This window comes from Ostrinia furnacalis, unplaced genomic scaffold, assembly GCF_004193835.3.
Source record: "Ostrinia furnacalis isolate ACB-3 unplaced genomic scaffold, ASM419383v2 OfSCF5472, whole genome shotgun sequence".
Taxonomy (NCBI): domain Eukaryota; kingdom Metazoa; phylum Arthropoda; class Insecta; order Lepidoptera; family Crambidae; genus Ostrinia; species Ostrinia furnacalis.
The window spans coordinates 102,636-118,562 of record NW_021135711.1 but is presented as its reverse complement, the minus strand read 5'-3'; the positions used below and the strand labels follow the sequence as shown (position 1 = coordinate 118,562).

General features: G+C 42.7%; 2 protein-coding genes and 1 long non-coding RNA gene across 3 annotated transcripts in view; 1 reads left to right on the top strand and 2 right to left on the bottom strand.

Annotated features, from left to right (window-relative positions):
- Window positions 1–913: 913 nt before the first annotated feature.
- LOC114361235 (uncharacterized) lies at window positions 914–9,556 on the bottom strand. Its single transcript, XR_003656577.1, has 2 exons — window positions 9,238–9,556; window positions 914–1,102 (listed from the first exon to the last, which is right to left on the bottom strand). It is a non-coding gene; the product is annotated as an uncharacterized LOC114361235 (long non-coding RNA).
- Window positions 9,557–9,558: 2 nt separating this feature from the next.
- On the bottom strand, window positions 9,559–10,338 carry LOC114361224 (transcriptional regulatory protein AlgP-like). The gene is made up of 2 exons (XM_028316209.1): window positions 9,867–10,338; window positions 9,559–9,563 (listed from the first exon to the last, which is right to left on the bottom strand). Exons 1-2 carry the CDS (start codon window positions 10,336–10,338, stop codon window positions 9,559–9,561), a joined length of 477 nt encoding a protein of 158 aa, XP_028172010.1.
- Window positions 10,339–13,466: 3,128 nt separating this feature from the next.
- The window catches only part of LOC114361223 (uncharacterized), an 18,821-nt gene continuing 16,360 nt past the window's right edge, over window positions 13,467–15,927 (top strand). The window contains exon 1 of the mRNA XM_028316207.1: window positions 13,467–15,524. Within this exon, the coding sequence (XP_028172008.1) occupies window positions 13,945–15,524 (1,580 nt within the window). The 5' untranslated portion in view covers window positions 13,467–13,944. The remainder of the gene's footprint in view (window positions 15,525–15,927) is intronic.

The following is a 15,927-nucleotide window of genomic DNA, read 5'->3' as shown; positions in this document are numbered from 1 at the left end:
TACATTTTTTATATATTTAACAGCGTTTAAAACTTTCTTAGCTTCTTTCCCTAGTTTATGATGAGGGAACAGACTATGAATTTTGATCGTATTCGGAATTAATCTTCTGCCTCCGGTTTCACGTGAAAATTCAAGAAAATGTGGTTTGAAAGGTCCTAATGATATGGCAGAAACAGTTATACTGATCAACGCTATTTATAAATAAAAGTCTTAAATCNTTAAGTTACTGAATCACTACCATTTGTTAAATTGCTTTTCTTATAATTAATAAAAAATAGCTATTATCTTGATATCTCTGCCTTATTCATTCATCATGACCGACTCACTTCCTACATATTCTTAATTAAAATTATTCATGGAAAACATTGGTTTTAGGCTTTACTTGCTATAATATTGTCAAGAGATGAGTGTTATGACTGTGGTAGTACTAAATGTATGGAAGAAAGAAACATTGAATTTTTGGATAGATACAGTTTATTTTGTAACCTATTATTGATACCATTGGATAGAGCTTGTGAAGCACTTTTAGAATCAGTAATCAGTTTTACGATATCATGTGTAGTTTTTAAAATAATGTGACCGTACCAAATGTATGGAAGCTGGAAACATTTAATTTTCGGATAGATCCAGTTTATTCTGTAACCTATTATTAATACCGTTTGATAGAGCTCATGAAGCACTTTCAGGATCAGTAACTAGTTTGTTGATATCTTGTATAGTTTAGAAATAATCGAGTGAGATCACTTATCGTTTCCATCCTGTATACCTTACCTTTTCCTTGCTAAAACGATCTAACCTAAGATTGTCCTGATCCTACCTGCATTTTTGCCAGGGCTACTCTCTGGAACTGTATGGAATGGTATCTATAGGACAAAAACTAGTGGTTAGTAGTAGTACTCACACGCATGAATCCTCGTTATTAACCTTTATCTACCTTACCTTTTCCTTGCTATAACGATCTAACCTAAGATTGTCTTGATCCTACCTGCATTTTTGCCAGGGCTACTCTCTGGAACTGTATGGAATGGTATCTATAGGACAAAATCTAGTGGTTAGTAGTAGCACTCGCACGCATGAACCCTCGTTATTAAACTTTATCTACCTTACCTTTTCCTTGCTATAACGATCTAACCTAAGATTGTCCTGATCCTACCTGCACTTTTGCCAGGGCTACTCTCTGGAACTGTATGGAATGGTATCTATAGGACAAAAGCTAGTGGTAGTGTAGCATTCGCACTCATGACTCCTTATTATTTACATTCGTCTACCTAAACTTTTTCTTGCTTTACTATCTAACTTCGGCAACAAGATTGACCTGAACCTACCTACATTTTTCCGGGGCTACTCTCCGGAACTGTACGGTAGCTTTATAAATAGGATCAATGCCAGTTGTTCGTAGTAATGCACGACTTATTTTTTTTTCATTTCTTCCCTCTTTTTTCCCCTCTTCATGAATCTATTTTTTTTTTGTTCATGAATCTATTTTTTTTTGTTACTCCCAAGTTTTCCTTATTCTAGTATCAGCTGAATCTGATAAGGCTTGATGAATAGATTTACTGAATAACTAACTATCCTTCGAAAGAAAAGATAGCCCTTGAATTATTGTTAACTCCTTGTTTTCGAGTTTCAGAATGGAGGAGAATGATGATCATGGGAGAATCCTGGTCAACGATGATGATGAACTGACCCTTCGACGACAGCTTTTAAGAGATCAAAATGAGAGAAGTTCTCAATCGAGATTCACGGATAGAGATGGAGAACGTCCGCGATCTCGACCCACGAGCGGTGAGCTAGAGCGACGCTCGCGGTCAAATAGCGCGGTTATTGAAGTGGAACACCCTTCGTGTCCTAGGCACATAGATGATGATCTAGACACTTGAGCGATGAGCTAGAGCGACGCTCAGTGTCAAGATTCAGGAGTGGTGAGCTTGAGCAACACTCTCTGAGCACACAAGATCGCCGTAGATATGATGATGAGCCCGAACAAGCCGGTTTCCGAAAAGGCTTTAGTACCATAGACCACATACATACTAGGGTGGGTCACATCAGTATGGAGAAAAAAAAAATGTTAGTTTTTTTTCAGGCACAGTGATAAAAAGGTGCCAAATCATAATTGTAAACAGACTATGAATTTTGATGGTATTCGGAATTAATCTTCTGCCTCCGGTTTCACGTGAAAATTCAAGAAAATGTGGTTTGAAAGGTCCTAATGATATGGCAGAAACAGTTATACTGATCGACGCTATTTATAAATAAAAGTCTTAAATCAATAGTAATTGTGTTTATTAAAGGTGAATTAACGTGTCAAATAAGTATAACTGCAGATCAAATCAAAAATAATCATTACAGTACGGTCATCATCGAAGCTTAATTAGGGGCAAAAATCCTTTTTGCTGTCGAATTTCGGCATTGATTTTCTCGAATCTATCTGGGCTTTGATGAATCCTTCACTTGCTGTTCTATTACTTAAAGTAGCAGAAGCTTCAGTCACTGCTTTAACTGCTCTCTCTACTGCTTGTGTGTGACAAGGGAGGCGTAATAAATTTAATTCGCCTTCTCCTTTTTGTGCAACAAATAATCGCAGATTTTCTTCTGTTACAGACTTTAAAATTGGCGGCTCAGTGATATTTTCTTGCCAATCTAAAAGGTCATAATACGTTGACGCATTAAAGTTCACCTCTGGCAACTGAAACAGACGCAATCTTTGAGGTTTTGCTGATCTAGCTTTCAAAATTCGACGAGCAGCTAATTCACGTATGTGCGGCTGGAAATCAGTCAACATTGCAAGTAATAAGTTTTCTGGATGTGCGAAATAAGCATTTCTTTGAATAACTGGGTCAACAATATTTTTCAAAGCTTTCGGTAAATATCTGGTGAGCTCGATGAGCTTAAACAAGTGTCGAGGTCCATCTTTACTGCTAGGGTGAGTTTTTATAGCAAACCATACTGGAGCGTAAACTCTGACAATGTATGTTGCCAGAAAGATGAGATTTTCAGAAGGAGTTTCCACTGAAACATACAAACGGAGAATCCTGTTGGCACGAGTTAGCCATTGGGCATGGGACATTTTGCCTGGCGATTTGTTCGCTAAATCGTTAGGAAAGGTGCCTGTAGAAACTGCTTCAACTATTTTGTACAAGTATTTCTGGTCTGTGCTAATATCTTCAGCGGAAAGTTGTGGTAAATCCGTTGGAATAGGTTGAAAATGGACTATAGGTCGTTTTTCACAATTTTCAAGCTCTTTGCCAATGCTTCCTGAAAAAGTCCGTGGTCCAGACGTAGTGCCATCGATGTGTTCAAACAAGTGTCTAAACGGGAGTTCATTCATATGCAAAAGGCAAATAATCCACTGCAAGGGTCGATCCAGTCTTTTTTCTAATATCCGTATGATACCGCCGTACTTACCAACATTTACGTTGGTGCCGTCACATCCGATTGCAATCAAACCATCGCATCCATCGATATATCCTTATTCATGAAATAGTTAAATATTTCTTGTTCTATACACTTTGCAGTGCCTGAAGCAGGTGTAATGTAACCTAAAAACTTCGAGTCAGGTTCTTTAATCAAAGAAATATGTTCTTCAAGTATGCGTCGCCTATACCTTTTTCCGTCACTCTCAGATATAGTCGAGGTTTGGTCTTTTCTTCCATCGAAGTACAATGCCGGTACTAGTGACACGTTTTGTTGTAAAGTTATGATTTCTCTAGTTTTTTTCCTTTATCGGCGCAGCTTATTTTTGTCTATTACTTGTGAAGTCTACGCATGCAGAACTACAGATGCGATAGCTGCTCCTGCCCTGTCTGACACACCAAACCTATCGCAAGTTTTTGAAAGTAAAGCATAATCTACTGCAGTTTTGATGCTCGTACTCTCGGAATTAATACTTGAAGCTCGCGACTGAATTTGGATAGGTTCATCGCAATCCGACTGGGTGCATTCCGATCCAGAAGAGCTACACAACTTTTCCGTACATACTTTGGTTACTTTTGGTTGGTTGCTTGCAGATTTTTCTCGTAATAGCTTTCTTTTTAGTGATCTTGTAATCTGTTTAGTTGTACTATCGGGGACTCGAACGCCTTGACACCTTAAGGGCCTAAATTGTTTGCACACACACGCTCGATTATGCTCCTCCCCCGTTCATTCATATTTCGGGTCTAAGCAGCGTCGGCGCACCACTGTAGATGTTTGCCCTAGCAAACCAAGCTCTATGTAAAGCAATTAGGATTGAGTATTGCTTATTACCCGCATCCGTAGCGCTCGTTTGGCAACGTCGCATTTTAGTCAATTTGAAACCCAATAAAGAATCGCTACAAAATATTATATGAGGCTTCGTGTAAAATTTGAACTAGCGATTGCCCGCTCGGGTCACAAAATTGCTATCGCACATTCCGAGGTAACTATGCAATTTCCCGAGAAAAAAGTAGCCCTTTCTACAATTATTGTTGATATTATGAGTGTAAATCTCATGATATTAGTTTAGCTAGTTAGGGCGAGAAATACAAAATCATACAGTTACTTTCGAATTTTACTTATTTAATAGGTATTTAATTTATTCGGAACTTATAATTTAAAACAATATGTTATTGAATTAATTAGTAAAGAGTTAAGGAATATTTGTGGCTTAAAAACAATTATTGTAAGATCTGGCTATAACTTTCTTAAATCCTTGAATGTAAATAAAAACTTATAATAGGTTTCTATTTATTTTTAATGCATATTTTGTTTTCCGTTTTAAAGAAACACTTATCTACGTTATTAAAATTTAATATAAATATTGCACTAGGTAGCAATGATCCAGGTAATTGGTTATCGTAAATATTATAATATTAAGTTAGTTTTATTTCAAATTCAATTTTTTATTGCACATTAAGTGTCTTTACACAAGGTCTTAAATCAATAACAATTAAACTTCAAACTAAATAATACTTAAACAGTTAACAATGTATAGATAAGTTTGTAAGTAAATATAAGAATTATTTTGAGAGGCATGGTTCAGTAATCGAGCGGAGGTCAATAAAAAGGCAATCAAACAGTCCAATTACTAGCACGGGTCAACACAAAACAAAATCAATCGGTTAGGGATCACAAAACTTCACAAAAAACAAAGGAGAGAATATGTCGACAGATCGCCAAAGCAAAAAGCAGACAGACCTCGTATAAAAACACAATATTAAAAAAAATACATATCTATTTGTTTGTAACCAAATTCTATTATTAAAATTCTAAGGCTGAGTTGCACCATCTTACTTTAACTTTAACAAACGTCAAAATTCTGTCAAACTCCATACAAAAAGCACCGGTTACCGTTATAGTTACGGTCAAAGTTAGGTGGTGCAACTCAGCCTAAAACTAAGAAAGATTGAAGAAAAAGAAACATTTCGTTTTAAACCTTAACCGTATGACAATAAAGTGCACAATGGTATTTCGTATTGCAACCTAAGCCCTGATTGTCTCTTATTGGTCGTAGTAAAAATATAGTAAAATGCGTAACCAATTAGAGACGCGGTGAGCACGTGACCGGAGCGATGCGCTTACGCTAAAATTTCTACAAAGTGGTCAGGTGGAAGAGTCCCCGATAGTACAAACGTCAATGCCACCTATCACCATTTGCCTAGCTGTTCGTTGATCTGTTATGAAGTTGTGTTCTCTTAGAGGTATTTTTTTGTTTTTAGGACAAATAGCACTTTACTTCCAAGACGAAACTCCTTCAACTTGTTTTCGGGTATTATTGGGTGAGATTTAAGCAAGTTTTTGCACTTTAAATGATATGTTTGTAACATTACCTTTACACGTTTTGGTTCTACAATAGGAATAGAAGATCTCACCCATATTTCTATCAATTTTGGAACTACGATGGCCTCGATTTCTTTATACGTTGGCTCCTTTTTAGTTTCCCTCTCATGTTTTAACTTGTGTCTGGTCCACTCATAAAACTTCATCACATCTTCATAGCTTGGCAAAATATTGTCTTTTAAATCACATAGATCACCAAACAAGGGACACTTCCAACTATTTCGCGTACGTTCCATTCTTACAATAATGGGCAAAAAAATGACTGCACTCTAGAACGCAACGTGCGACACTGTTGTTTCACAGGTCAATTAAGCGTCACTTGTAACTCCGCCCCGCCCCCCTCCTTACCCGTGACCTTGAATTAAGCCAAGCAAACGTCTTCCTTTATTTGTAGTGATAAAAACTATTCGTACAGTACGAAACCGGACAGTGTCAGTGTCGGAAAAATATAGTCAAATTTAAGCTTTTTCAAAAATTTTTTTTTAGAATCCGGAGGCAGTTAAACTTAAAATAATGAAATATAATTTTACATATAAATTAAGTAAACCATTTAGCACCTTTTTATCGCTGAGCCTTTTTAAAAAACGAAAAAAAAATTTTTTGACCCACCCTAATACATACGNATCGTGGGTCTGAAGTGTAGTTCTTTAACGAGACCCACGATACCACCAGGGGTATCGTGGGTCTGCAGTGAAAATTGCCAGCTAAATTACATAGATCTTAACTTTATATTATTATTCTATGACTTTATTGAAAATTTCTCCCAGTTAAATATTTTTTAAATTATTTTGATATTTAACAATGAAATATCCTTTCAAAAGTTCTTCCTTAAGTGTGGTGTGTTTTCGTTATCATCTTTGATCAATAAAATAATATGTTAACACATCTTGCTTCTAGATTGCGCAATTCGCCATATAAGGTTTGGACTGATATAAGATGGAAGGATGTCGTGGCCCAGCTCCCAGATGGATTTACTTTTCAATTCATTTATCACATTACAATCCGTATCTTACGGCATGTGAGAAATCATACGAAACTACCTCTACAAGAGGTAGTTAAAATAGGTTTACGTGCTACAAACCGAAAAGGTTACGGAAATAAACGTCTAAAAACATTGGTAATGAACAAAGAAGGCAATTTAGAAGCACAAAGGTACAGTAACAAATTCTGACACGAAATAAATGGAATTGTTTTTTTACAAAAGCCTTTTTATTTATTATCCCGGTGCTCTAATCATTCCTTTCCTCATGTTCCAATTCAAAAAGTACAAGCTGCTATTACAAGTCGAAAACAATTTCAGTACCCAGAGCACGAATAATTATCGTTTCGATACGGTAATCTTTTTACTGTAAGGAGCCGACACTTTCGTATTGTCCCGAAAATAATAACGCAAGATGAGTGTGTAGGGATGATGGTATCTTGTTTGAATTTGCCGCTATTTTCGCAGTTATGATCCGGATCCGACCAAGATTTGAAAGTTCTAGTGGGTAATCCCCATGAAGCTATATCACGGGCTATATGTAAAAATGGAGGCCACACTCCGAATACCTACTTGAAGCACAACCTATGTATCACTATCTCGGTCTCTGTGGGCAGACTCTCTCTTTCTAAATAAACAAAAAATATAAAGGACAACTTGCACACATTTAAAATAAAGTTTGTTTACACTTTGACAGCAATAGACAGTTTAATTAATGACATGCAAGGTGACATGTCAATGAAGTTTTCAGTTACTGTTGCCATTAAAAGAAATTAGTATAGCCTGACCAGGAACATAAAAACCCTCGCCATGTTGCGGAAAACTAATGGTACTAATTTCTTTTAATGGCAACAATAACTAAAAACTTCATTGACATGTCACCTTGCATGTCAGTCTATTGCTGTCAAAGTGTAAACAAACTTTATTTTAAATGTGCGCAATTGATTTTGTGAATGAAATTGCTAAAATCTTTTTATAGTCATGAAAGAAAAGTGGTTCACAATGTGTTAAAGTATTTGTCGAAGAGAAATACTAAGGGTTCGGACAATATTTTCATTGAATAATGTTTCCAACAAAGGTTGTCAAATTGACTGACATGTTTATCGTATAGTACAGTCCACTATGAAAATTAGCTGTGGTTTGTTTCAACTACCTATTTTAAAGTTTTTTGTCACTTTCTAAGTGTTGAATTTTATGGAATTGTGAAAGAAGTACCGAGTTTGAAGCGTTCATGAGCAGACATTGCAGTTGAATATTCAAGTTCTGAACGGCCGCCGGCCGCGGTCGGTCAGTTGCGCGCGCGCGAGCTCTTGATCGGTCGTGAACTGTCTTGTTAACATTGTATCAATCAAGTCAATAGTGTCGTGCAATTATTACGTTGTCTTACCAATTCACCTCACGTGAATACGTGTTAATGATACGTGCATTATTATTCTTGGCCGGAGAAATTGTGTAGTGCAGTTTTGCGACTGTACCGGGACAGCCACACTTCAGCACGATGCAGGGTGCTTATCAAAGCATTGAATTTTGCCGGTCCTAAGGCCGATCCTAAGCCCGGGTAAGTATGAAGGGAAAGTTGAATTGTTTTTATTATTTTACCTAAGCGCCTACTAAAACCACCATCTAAAACTGTTCGCACCACTCAGCTGTTATGGCGGATCTTAAATTCACGAACTACGAACGACGCGTGATCTCAATTGGAGTTACACAGTAGGTATTATTATTAACTAGTGTTAAAAACTCACAGAAATACAACGTGACGTATTACGTAATTAATAAATTACTGTTTTCGTCCTTTTCCCTGCGTTCAATTACAATTCTAATTACCTACTTGAAATGTTGCAATAAAAATAGCCTAAGATAGGTAGCTAAGTAATACATTATTATTATTCTGTGATGATAACACTGAAAGCCGCTGTTTTGGCAGATTTTTGAATTACATATGTTAAAATCATTACTGACATTATGATTATTTGTGATAAATATTATATTTGATAAATTATCGTTTAACTATTTGTGTAAAATAATGTAAAATAGTGTAAATTAATGTAAAAGTATTTAATTTGATTGTGGCGCCACAATCTCGCTGTTAGTGCCCCACCGATGACGTTGTTGTGGCTGGGAGGGGAGAGCATTTGATAGCAGCGAGACCGTGGCGCAGATATTCGGTTGTGCACCGTCGAACAGAACAGACGTCTAAGACGAACTTCTTGTCGAACTTATTTTGCCATCTGTACCTATTTATAATTTATAATATTAATAATTTTGTAAGTTTGTGCCATTTAATTCTCAATGTGATTGTGATAATAAACGATGAATTTGCCCACTGAAGTTGTTTGATTCGAACAACTTCAAAAGTGGGATACCGAGAGTTTACAAGAATAAAACTTTCGTTCCACGCCCATGTAAGTACTTACAAAGTTATATGCATGATTTTTTTTTCGTTATTAACCTTTATCTACCTTACCTTTTCCTTGCTATAACGATCTAACCTAAGATTGTCCTGATCCTACTTGCATTTTTGCCAGGGCTACTCTCTGGAATTGTATGGAATGGTATCTATAGGACAAAAACTAGTGGTTAGTAGTAGCACTCACACGCATGAATCCTCGTTATTAACCTTTATCTACCTTACCTTTTCCTTGCTATAACGATCTAACCTAAGATTGTCTTGATCCTACCTGCATTTTTGCCAGGGCTACTCTCTGGAACTGTATGGAATGGTATCTATAGGACAAAATCTAGTGGTTAGTAGTAGCACTCGCACGCATGAACCCTCGTTATTAAACTTTATACAGGGTGGAAACGTTAAGTGATCTCACTCGATTATTTCTAAACTATACAAGATATTGAAAAACTGGTTACTGATCCTGAAAGTGCTTCATGAGATCTTTCAAACGGTACCAATAATAGGGTACAGAATAAACTGGATCTATCTGAAAATTCAATGTTTCCAGCTTCCATACTAAATGTATGCCAGCCACACAATATTAGAAGTGTATTTTTTTTTATTTAATAATAAACTTAAAATAAACTCGTAAATTGTATTTNTAGTCCTCGTCGGAGACCAACTGGGGGGCCAGCGTCCCACTCGGCTGGCTGCCTTCGGCTGTCGTGCCTGATCGGCCCTCCGAGGAGAAACGGGCCGAGGAGCCGTGGGCGGATGGTGATGCGGGCGCTGAGGCGGACCCGACCGGGGATGCGGTAGGGGTCCGCAGGGTGTTTTCCCCGCGGTAACCCGGGACATACCTCTCTATGGGCGATATCTGTGGCTCCGGTGTCGATGCCCTCTGCTTCGGCGAGGGCCCGACTCTGGGTCTCTTCTCCTCGGAGAGCGATCCCTCTGAGGAGTCCGGGTGGTGTCTGGGGCGGCGGTGGCTGTCGCGGCCGGGGAGGGGGGCGGGGGGCCCTTGCTGGGTCGCTGCGGTCGGCTCGCGGCTGGGCGCGGCCGGGCGCTGCCTCGGCTGGCCGCTCGTGGCGGCGGCGGCGGGCTGAGCGGGCCTCGCAAGAGGCCTGTACGCCGGCTGGCGTTGTGGGGGCGGCACTTCCTCGCCGTCCGACATTATGCAGGACTGCAGGATGTCGGTATATCGCGATATTCGCGGGTCGACGAAGAACAAGTTCCAGTGAGGGTAGTCGCGATGTTCGAGTACCTCCGTGATATTTTCGCAAATATTCGGTGGGTACTCTACGATGTCAGTCTACCCTCACTATGCGCAATATTTTCACGGCACAACACAAAAAGCGTCTCTGTCGCGGGTAGATGCGTCCAATTCGCGGGAGAGAGAGATAGCGATATCGCTCTCGACACTCGCACACGCACTCGCGACGGCGGGACTCTCGACGCCTACGGCGGAGACGGGCGCGCGACGCGGTGGTGCTGCTTCGCACCGAGCTGGAGGGCGCGGCGACGGGTCTCGACGCTTCTGCGGAGACGAACTGCGGCGCGACTGGGTGGCTCGGGCGAAGGTGGCGGAGGGTATCGCGGCGGAACGGCTCGCGCGCGGGTAGTAGTCGGGCAGAGGGTCTACGACGCTTCCGCGGAGCCACACTGCTGCACACGACTACACTCAACGAACGCGATAAAACCGAACTTTTTGCGTCGCCCGGCCCGTCCGCGCTCGTGCCGCGCCTGGCTCGGCGCCTGCGCCTGCGACGGCCGGCAGGGCGCTCGGGTGGTGGGGCCGTGCGGCCTTCCTGGCCGCAGGCGGGAGGGGCCGGCGTCTGGGCGACGCCTGGCGCCTCGGGGCCCGGGGGGCGGTGGGCCTTGGGCGGCGGGCGGGTGCCCGCCTGCTCTGGGCCGGGTCGGTCCGGGTAGGGAGGAGGTACTCGCTCTCCTCGGGCGCGGGCCTCCCGTCGGAAGACGGGGCAGCGCCGGTCGTTGGCGGGGTGCGCGCTGCCGCAGTTGGCGCAGCGCGGTGGTCGGTCGCGGGGGTGGGGGCACTCCGCAATGATGTGCCCTTCCCCGCATCGCACGCATCGAGGCGGGCGGTGGCATCCGGCGGACGAGTGGCCGAACGCCTGGCAGCGGTGGCATTGCGCCGGCCCGCTGCGGCCGCGCCAGGCCTCGATGACGACTCCTGGCATGTGCAGGAGCTCGGTCACCGCGTACAAGCGGGAGAGCTCCTGCCGGTTGAGGCGCGCCAGCTGCGCGTGGTACAGGCAGCCGGAGCGGCCTCGCTTCGGTGGGATCGGGCGGACGTGTTGGGCCTCGAAGCCCAGCTCTTCTAGGGCGTGCTTTATTTCGGCGGGGTCTGTGGCCGCCGGGAGCCCTCTGATGGCCACTTTGGTGGGCAGTTCGGAGGGCAGCGAGTAGCTGAACCAGTGGAGGCCCGGGTCGCTCTCAGCTGCCTCCGTCAGGTGGCGCTGCACCACCCGATATTCCTCGGGCGTGCGCGCGATAAAACGCACGCCGGTCTTGTAGGGGCGCGCGTTCGGTGCATGGCCCAGTTTGTCGTGCAAGCTCCGGAAGTGGTGAGGCCAGTTCCTCAGGCTCTCGACTACTATGGGCGGGTAGGAGCGCTGGTGCTGCTCGGTGGTTCGGTGGAGCGCAGGGGCCGCTTCAATCTGCACGACCTCCGGGTCCCGTTGCGGCGGGGGTGAGGAGGGAGCGGTGCTGGTGGCGGCGTATGACCGCTGCGGGCTCTGCAACGCCTCGTACGACGTCGGCGTTGTGGAGTTTGTTCGGTGTGTAGGCGGGTAATAGACGTCGCTCCTACCCTCGATCGGCCTCGGAGAGCTGCCCCTGGATGGGGTGCGCGAGACGGAGTGCGGGGTGGAGCGCGAGGTGTCGGCTCTCACCGGGGAGGCGGTTGGTGAGCGAGGGGGCTGCACATACCTCTCCACTGGAGATATCCGGGGGGCTGGCGTGGAGGCCCGTTGCGGCGGTGACGGTCCGGCTCTGAGCCGCTTTTCCTCGGACGTCACGTCGTCCTCCGAGGAGTTCCGGTAGCCTCTGGGTCGGCGGTGGCCGGCTCGGCCTCCCGGGAGCGGGCCTAGGCAATCTCCCTGGATTCCCGCGGCAGGCCCCGGGCGGGGCTCGGCGGCATTCGCCTGCCTGGGTTGGCCGCGAGCGGTGGCGGCGGAGGTGTGGGCGCTGGAGTGCGCTTGGGTGGGCCTTCCGATAGGCCGGTATGCTGCGTGGCTCGGAGCGATCGACTCGTACGAGTATTCGTCGTCGTCCGACATTGTTGGTGTGTTGGGCTTGGGGGTAGGTGGTGAAAAGTTCGATGGGCGGCACTGCTCGAGGCGAATATCCACTTTCGCGGGTATTCTGATACGCACTGGCACAATTCACACACAAAAGCGTCTTATCGCGGGTAGGTGGCAAATAACTGTGCGAGAGCGAGATAGCTCTTCGCAGCGCGGGACTCAAACTCAACGCTTGCGCGGAGTCAGTCGCAGCGTCGCGGCGAATCGAGGCGCGTGAGGGTAGCAGTCGGGCAGGAGGTCTACAACGCTTTACGCGGAGCCACTCTTGCGCACGACTACCCGCTGCTAACGCGACAAAAACTCGAGGAGGATTGAGTTTGGTAAACAACCGCCATGATGGGCCGGATTGGGCCGATGTTGCCACATGGAACCGATTCCCCAGGAATTGGGATTGTAATTCCCTGATTCGCCAACACATTAAGCCTAAACGGCCGACAATTTTGTGATTTTTAATTTAAGTAGGTAATCGTAGTTCAAATATTTAATTATATATTTGTTTAACTTCTGTTTTGGATAGTGAATTGGCTATTTCAAAGAATTTACTAGGAGACTTAAATAAGGAGATAGCAATTACTACAGTCCACAATAAAAAGAGAGGTCGGCCCACAGAGAGCGAGATAGAGATGAGTAGGTATTTGACTCAAGTTTTTGTGCCAAGTGTGGCCTCCATTTTTATCTTTAGCTTCATGGGAAAGAACGACCCAAAAAAAATTCTTTGACGTTTGACGTAATTTGAAATGATCGTTCAAATAATAAGCCCCCGGCAACATTCAACNGGGTAGGTGGTAACCAATTGTGCGAGAGCGAGATAGCTCTTCGCGGCGCGGGACTCAACGCTTGCGCGGAGTCAGTCGCAGCGTCGCGGCGAATCGAGGCGCGTGAGGGTAGCAGTCGGGCAGGAGGTCTACGACGCTTTACGCGGAGCCACTCGTGCGCACGACTACCCGCTGCTAACGCGACAAAATTCGTTGTTAGAGGAAACAAGGAAGAAACGCTTAAGAAGCCGCACACCTGAACCTGAAATACCTAGAAGACATCGCAGCTCTTACACCAGACGAGAAGATTCTCCGCCACCTGTACGCCGTACTAGGTATGATAATTCTTTAAATTTATCGCATGCTTCAGATAACATACTCAGTCAGTTTGTAAATGCTCTCAAAGATATCGCTAAATCAGGTAGCCATAAGATTACTGCCAGCAATAACGTAGTGCCTGAATTTGATCCCCTATCAAAAACTCAAAATATTGTTAATTGGTTGACCAAGGTTGAAGAATGCGCGGATATTTATAACTGGGACGAACGCGAGATCATACACTACGCTTTGCCCAAATTAAGCGGTCTAGCGAAATCGTGGTATCAGAGTTTGCCCAGCGTACGTTTCACATGGGCTGAATGGAAGACTAGGTTGATAGAATCGTTTCCTTGTCGCGAAAATTATGCGGAATTACTATCGGATATGTTAGCCCTAAAAGCACGGTTTGGGGAACCGTTAGAACAATACTTCTATTCAAAATTGAACTTATTAAATCGTTGTCAAATTAAAGGTAGGCAAGCCGTTGATTGTATTTTACATGGCATAGAAGATAGAGGCATACGCCTAGGTGCACAGGCCGCGCAATTTGATTTCCCTGAGCAGGTTCTTAAGTATTTGAAGACTGTAAAAGTCGGTAATTCTAAAGAAAGTATTTCAAACTCCAGTAGGGCTCGATTTGATAAACGACAGACTGCTAGTAACACATCAACATCAAGTAGGAATAACGCCGGTACAAGCAAACCCCCTATTAAGTGCTTTAACTGTGGGATGGAGGGCCACCCGAGTTTTCTTTGTAAGAAACCCATAGAAAAGTGTACCAATTGTCATATGATTGGTCATAGAATCACATCTTGCCCAAATGTAAAATCAGATAAATCTAAAAATAATGATCAATTCAATTCGAAAGAAAAACAAGTTCTAAGGGTTTGTGTGAGCGACCAACCAACAAATGAAATAACTGATGATGTGAGAGATGCTTCTCCTTCGAATAAAGAATCAATTGATGAGAGTAGTAAAAATAAATATTACATGACGGTTGAAGTAGATCACAAACCATTAGAATGTTATGTAGATCTAGGCAGCGAATGTTCTCTTATCCGATATACTGATGCATTACAACTAGGTGCTCAACAATGTACTAAAAATTTACCACTACTAAGAGGTATAGGGAATAATTGCATCCAAGCAATTTCTTGTATAATGGCAAACGTAAATGTCCAAGGTATTACGCTGCTGATTGAAATGTATGTCGTAGGAGATGACGCAATAAAACAACCCGTCCTGCTAGGTCAGAATTTCACGGAACATCCTTGTATAATGATCACTAAGACTCCTTCTCAATTGATATTTGAAGATTCAGCTAGTACTAAAAAAATATGCCTTACCATCCAAGAAACTGTTATCATTCCCCAACAAGAGATCAAAGCGATTCCCGTTATATCTAGTGAACTTTATTCCGGAAGAATATATGTTCATGGTTCCGTCAGAGGTAAAGCCGGTAGCGAATATTTTCTCTTGCCAGGGGAATATGAACTCATTAGGGGAAAGGGTAAATTACTAGTTCAAAATGTAGCTTCAAGTACAATAAAATTTATGTCAAATTCACTTACAACTCGCTCAATGCCTGTTTCAAGTACGAAAGAAATTTTCAATCTCTCAAAAGATTTGCCCGTACACGACGATAATCTTAATTGTGGTAATTTGATCAATGACGAACAAAAGCGTGAACTCCAAAGCCTCTTGTGCAAATATGCCGATTGTTTTTCTACCAGTCTAAAAGACTTGGGATTCACATCTGTTACTGAGATGGAAATACAACTGTCAGATACTGACCCTATCGTTTATAGACCCTATAGAATGCCACTTAGTGAGCGCACTTTGGTTAGAGACATGGTGCAGGAGATGTTAGATGCTAACATAGTCCGCGAATCATCATCCCCATACGCAAGCTCTATAGTCTTAGTCAAAAAGAAGACTGGAGAAAAACGATTGTGTATTGACTATACAGGGTGGAAACGTTAAGTGATCTCACTCGATTATTTCTTAACTATACAAGATATTAAAAAACTGGTTACTGATCCTGAAAGTGCTTAATGAGCTCTTTCAAACGGTACCAATAATAAGTTACAGAATAAACTGGATCTATCTGAAAATTCAATGTTTCCAGCTTCCATACTAAATGTATGCCAGACACACAATATTAGAAGTGTTTTTTTTAAATTTAATAAATATAAACTCGTAAATTGTATTCTTATTTAAAATTATTAATAAAATACATTGGTTTTAGGCTTTACTTGCTATAATATTGTCAAGAGATGAGTGTCATGACTGTGGTAGTACTAAATGTATGGAAGAAGGAAACATTGAATTTTTGGTTAGATCCAGTTTATTCTGTAACCTATTATT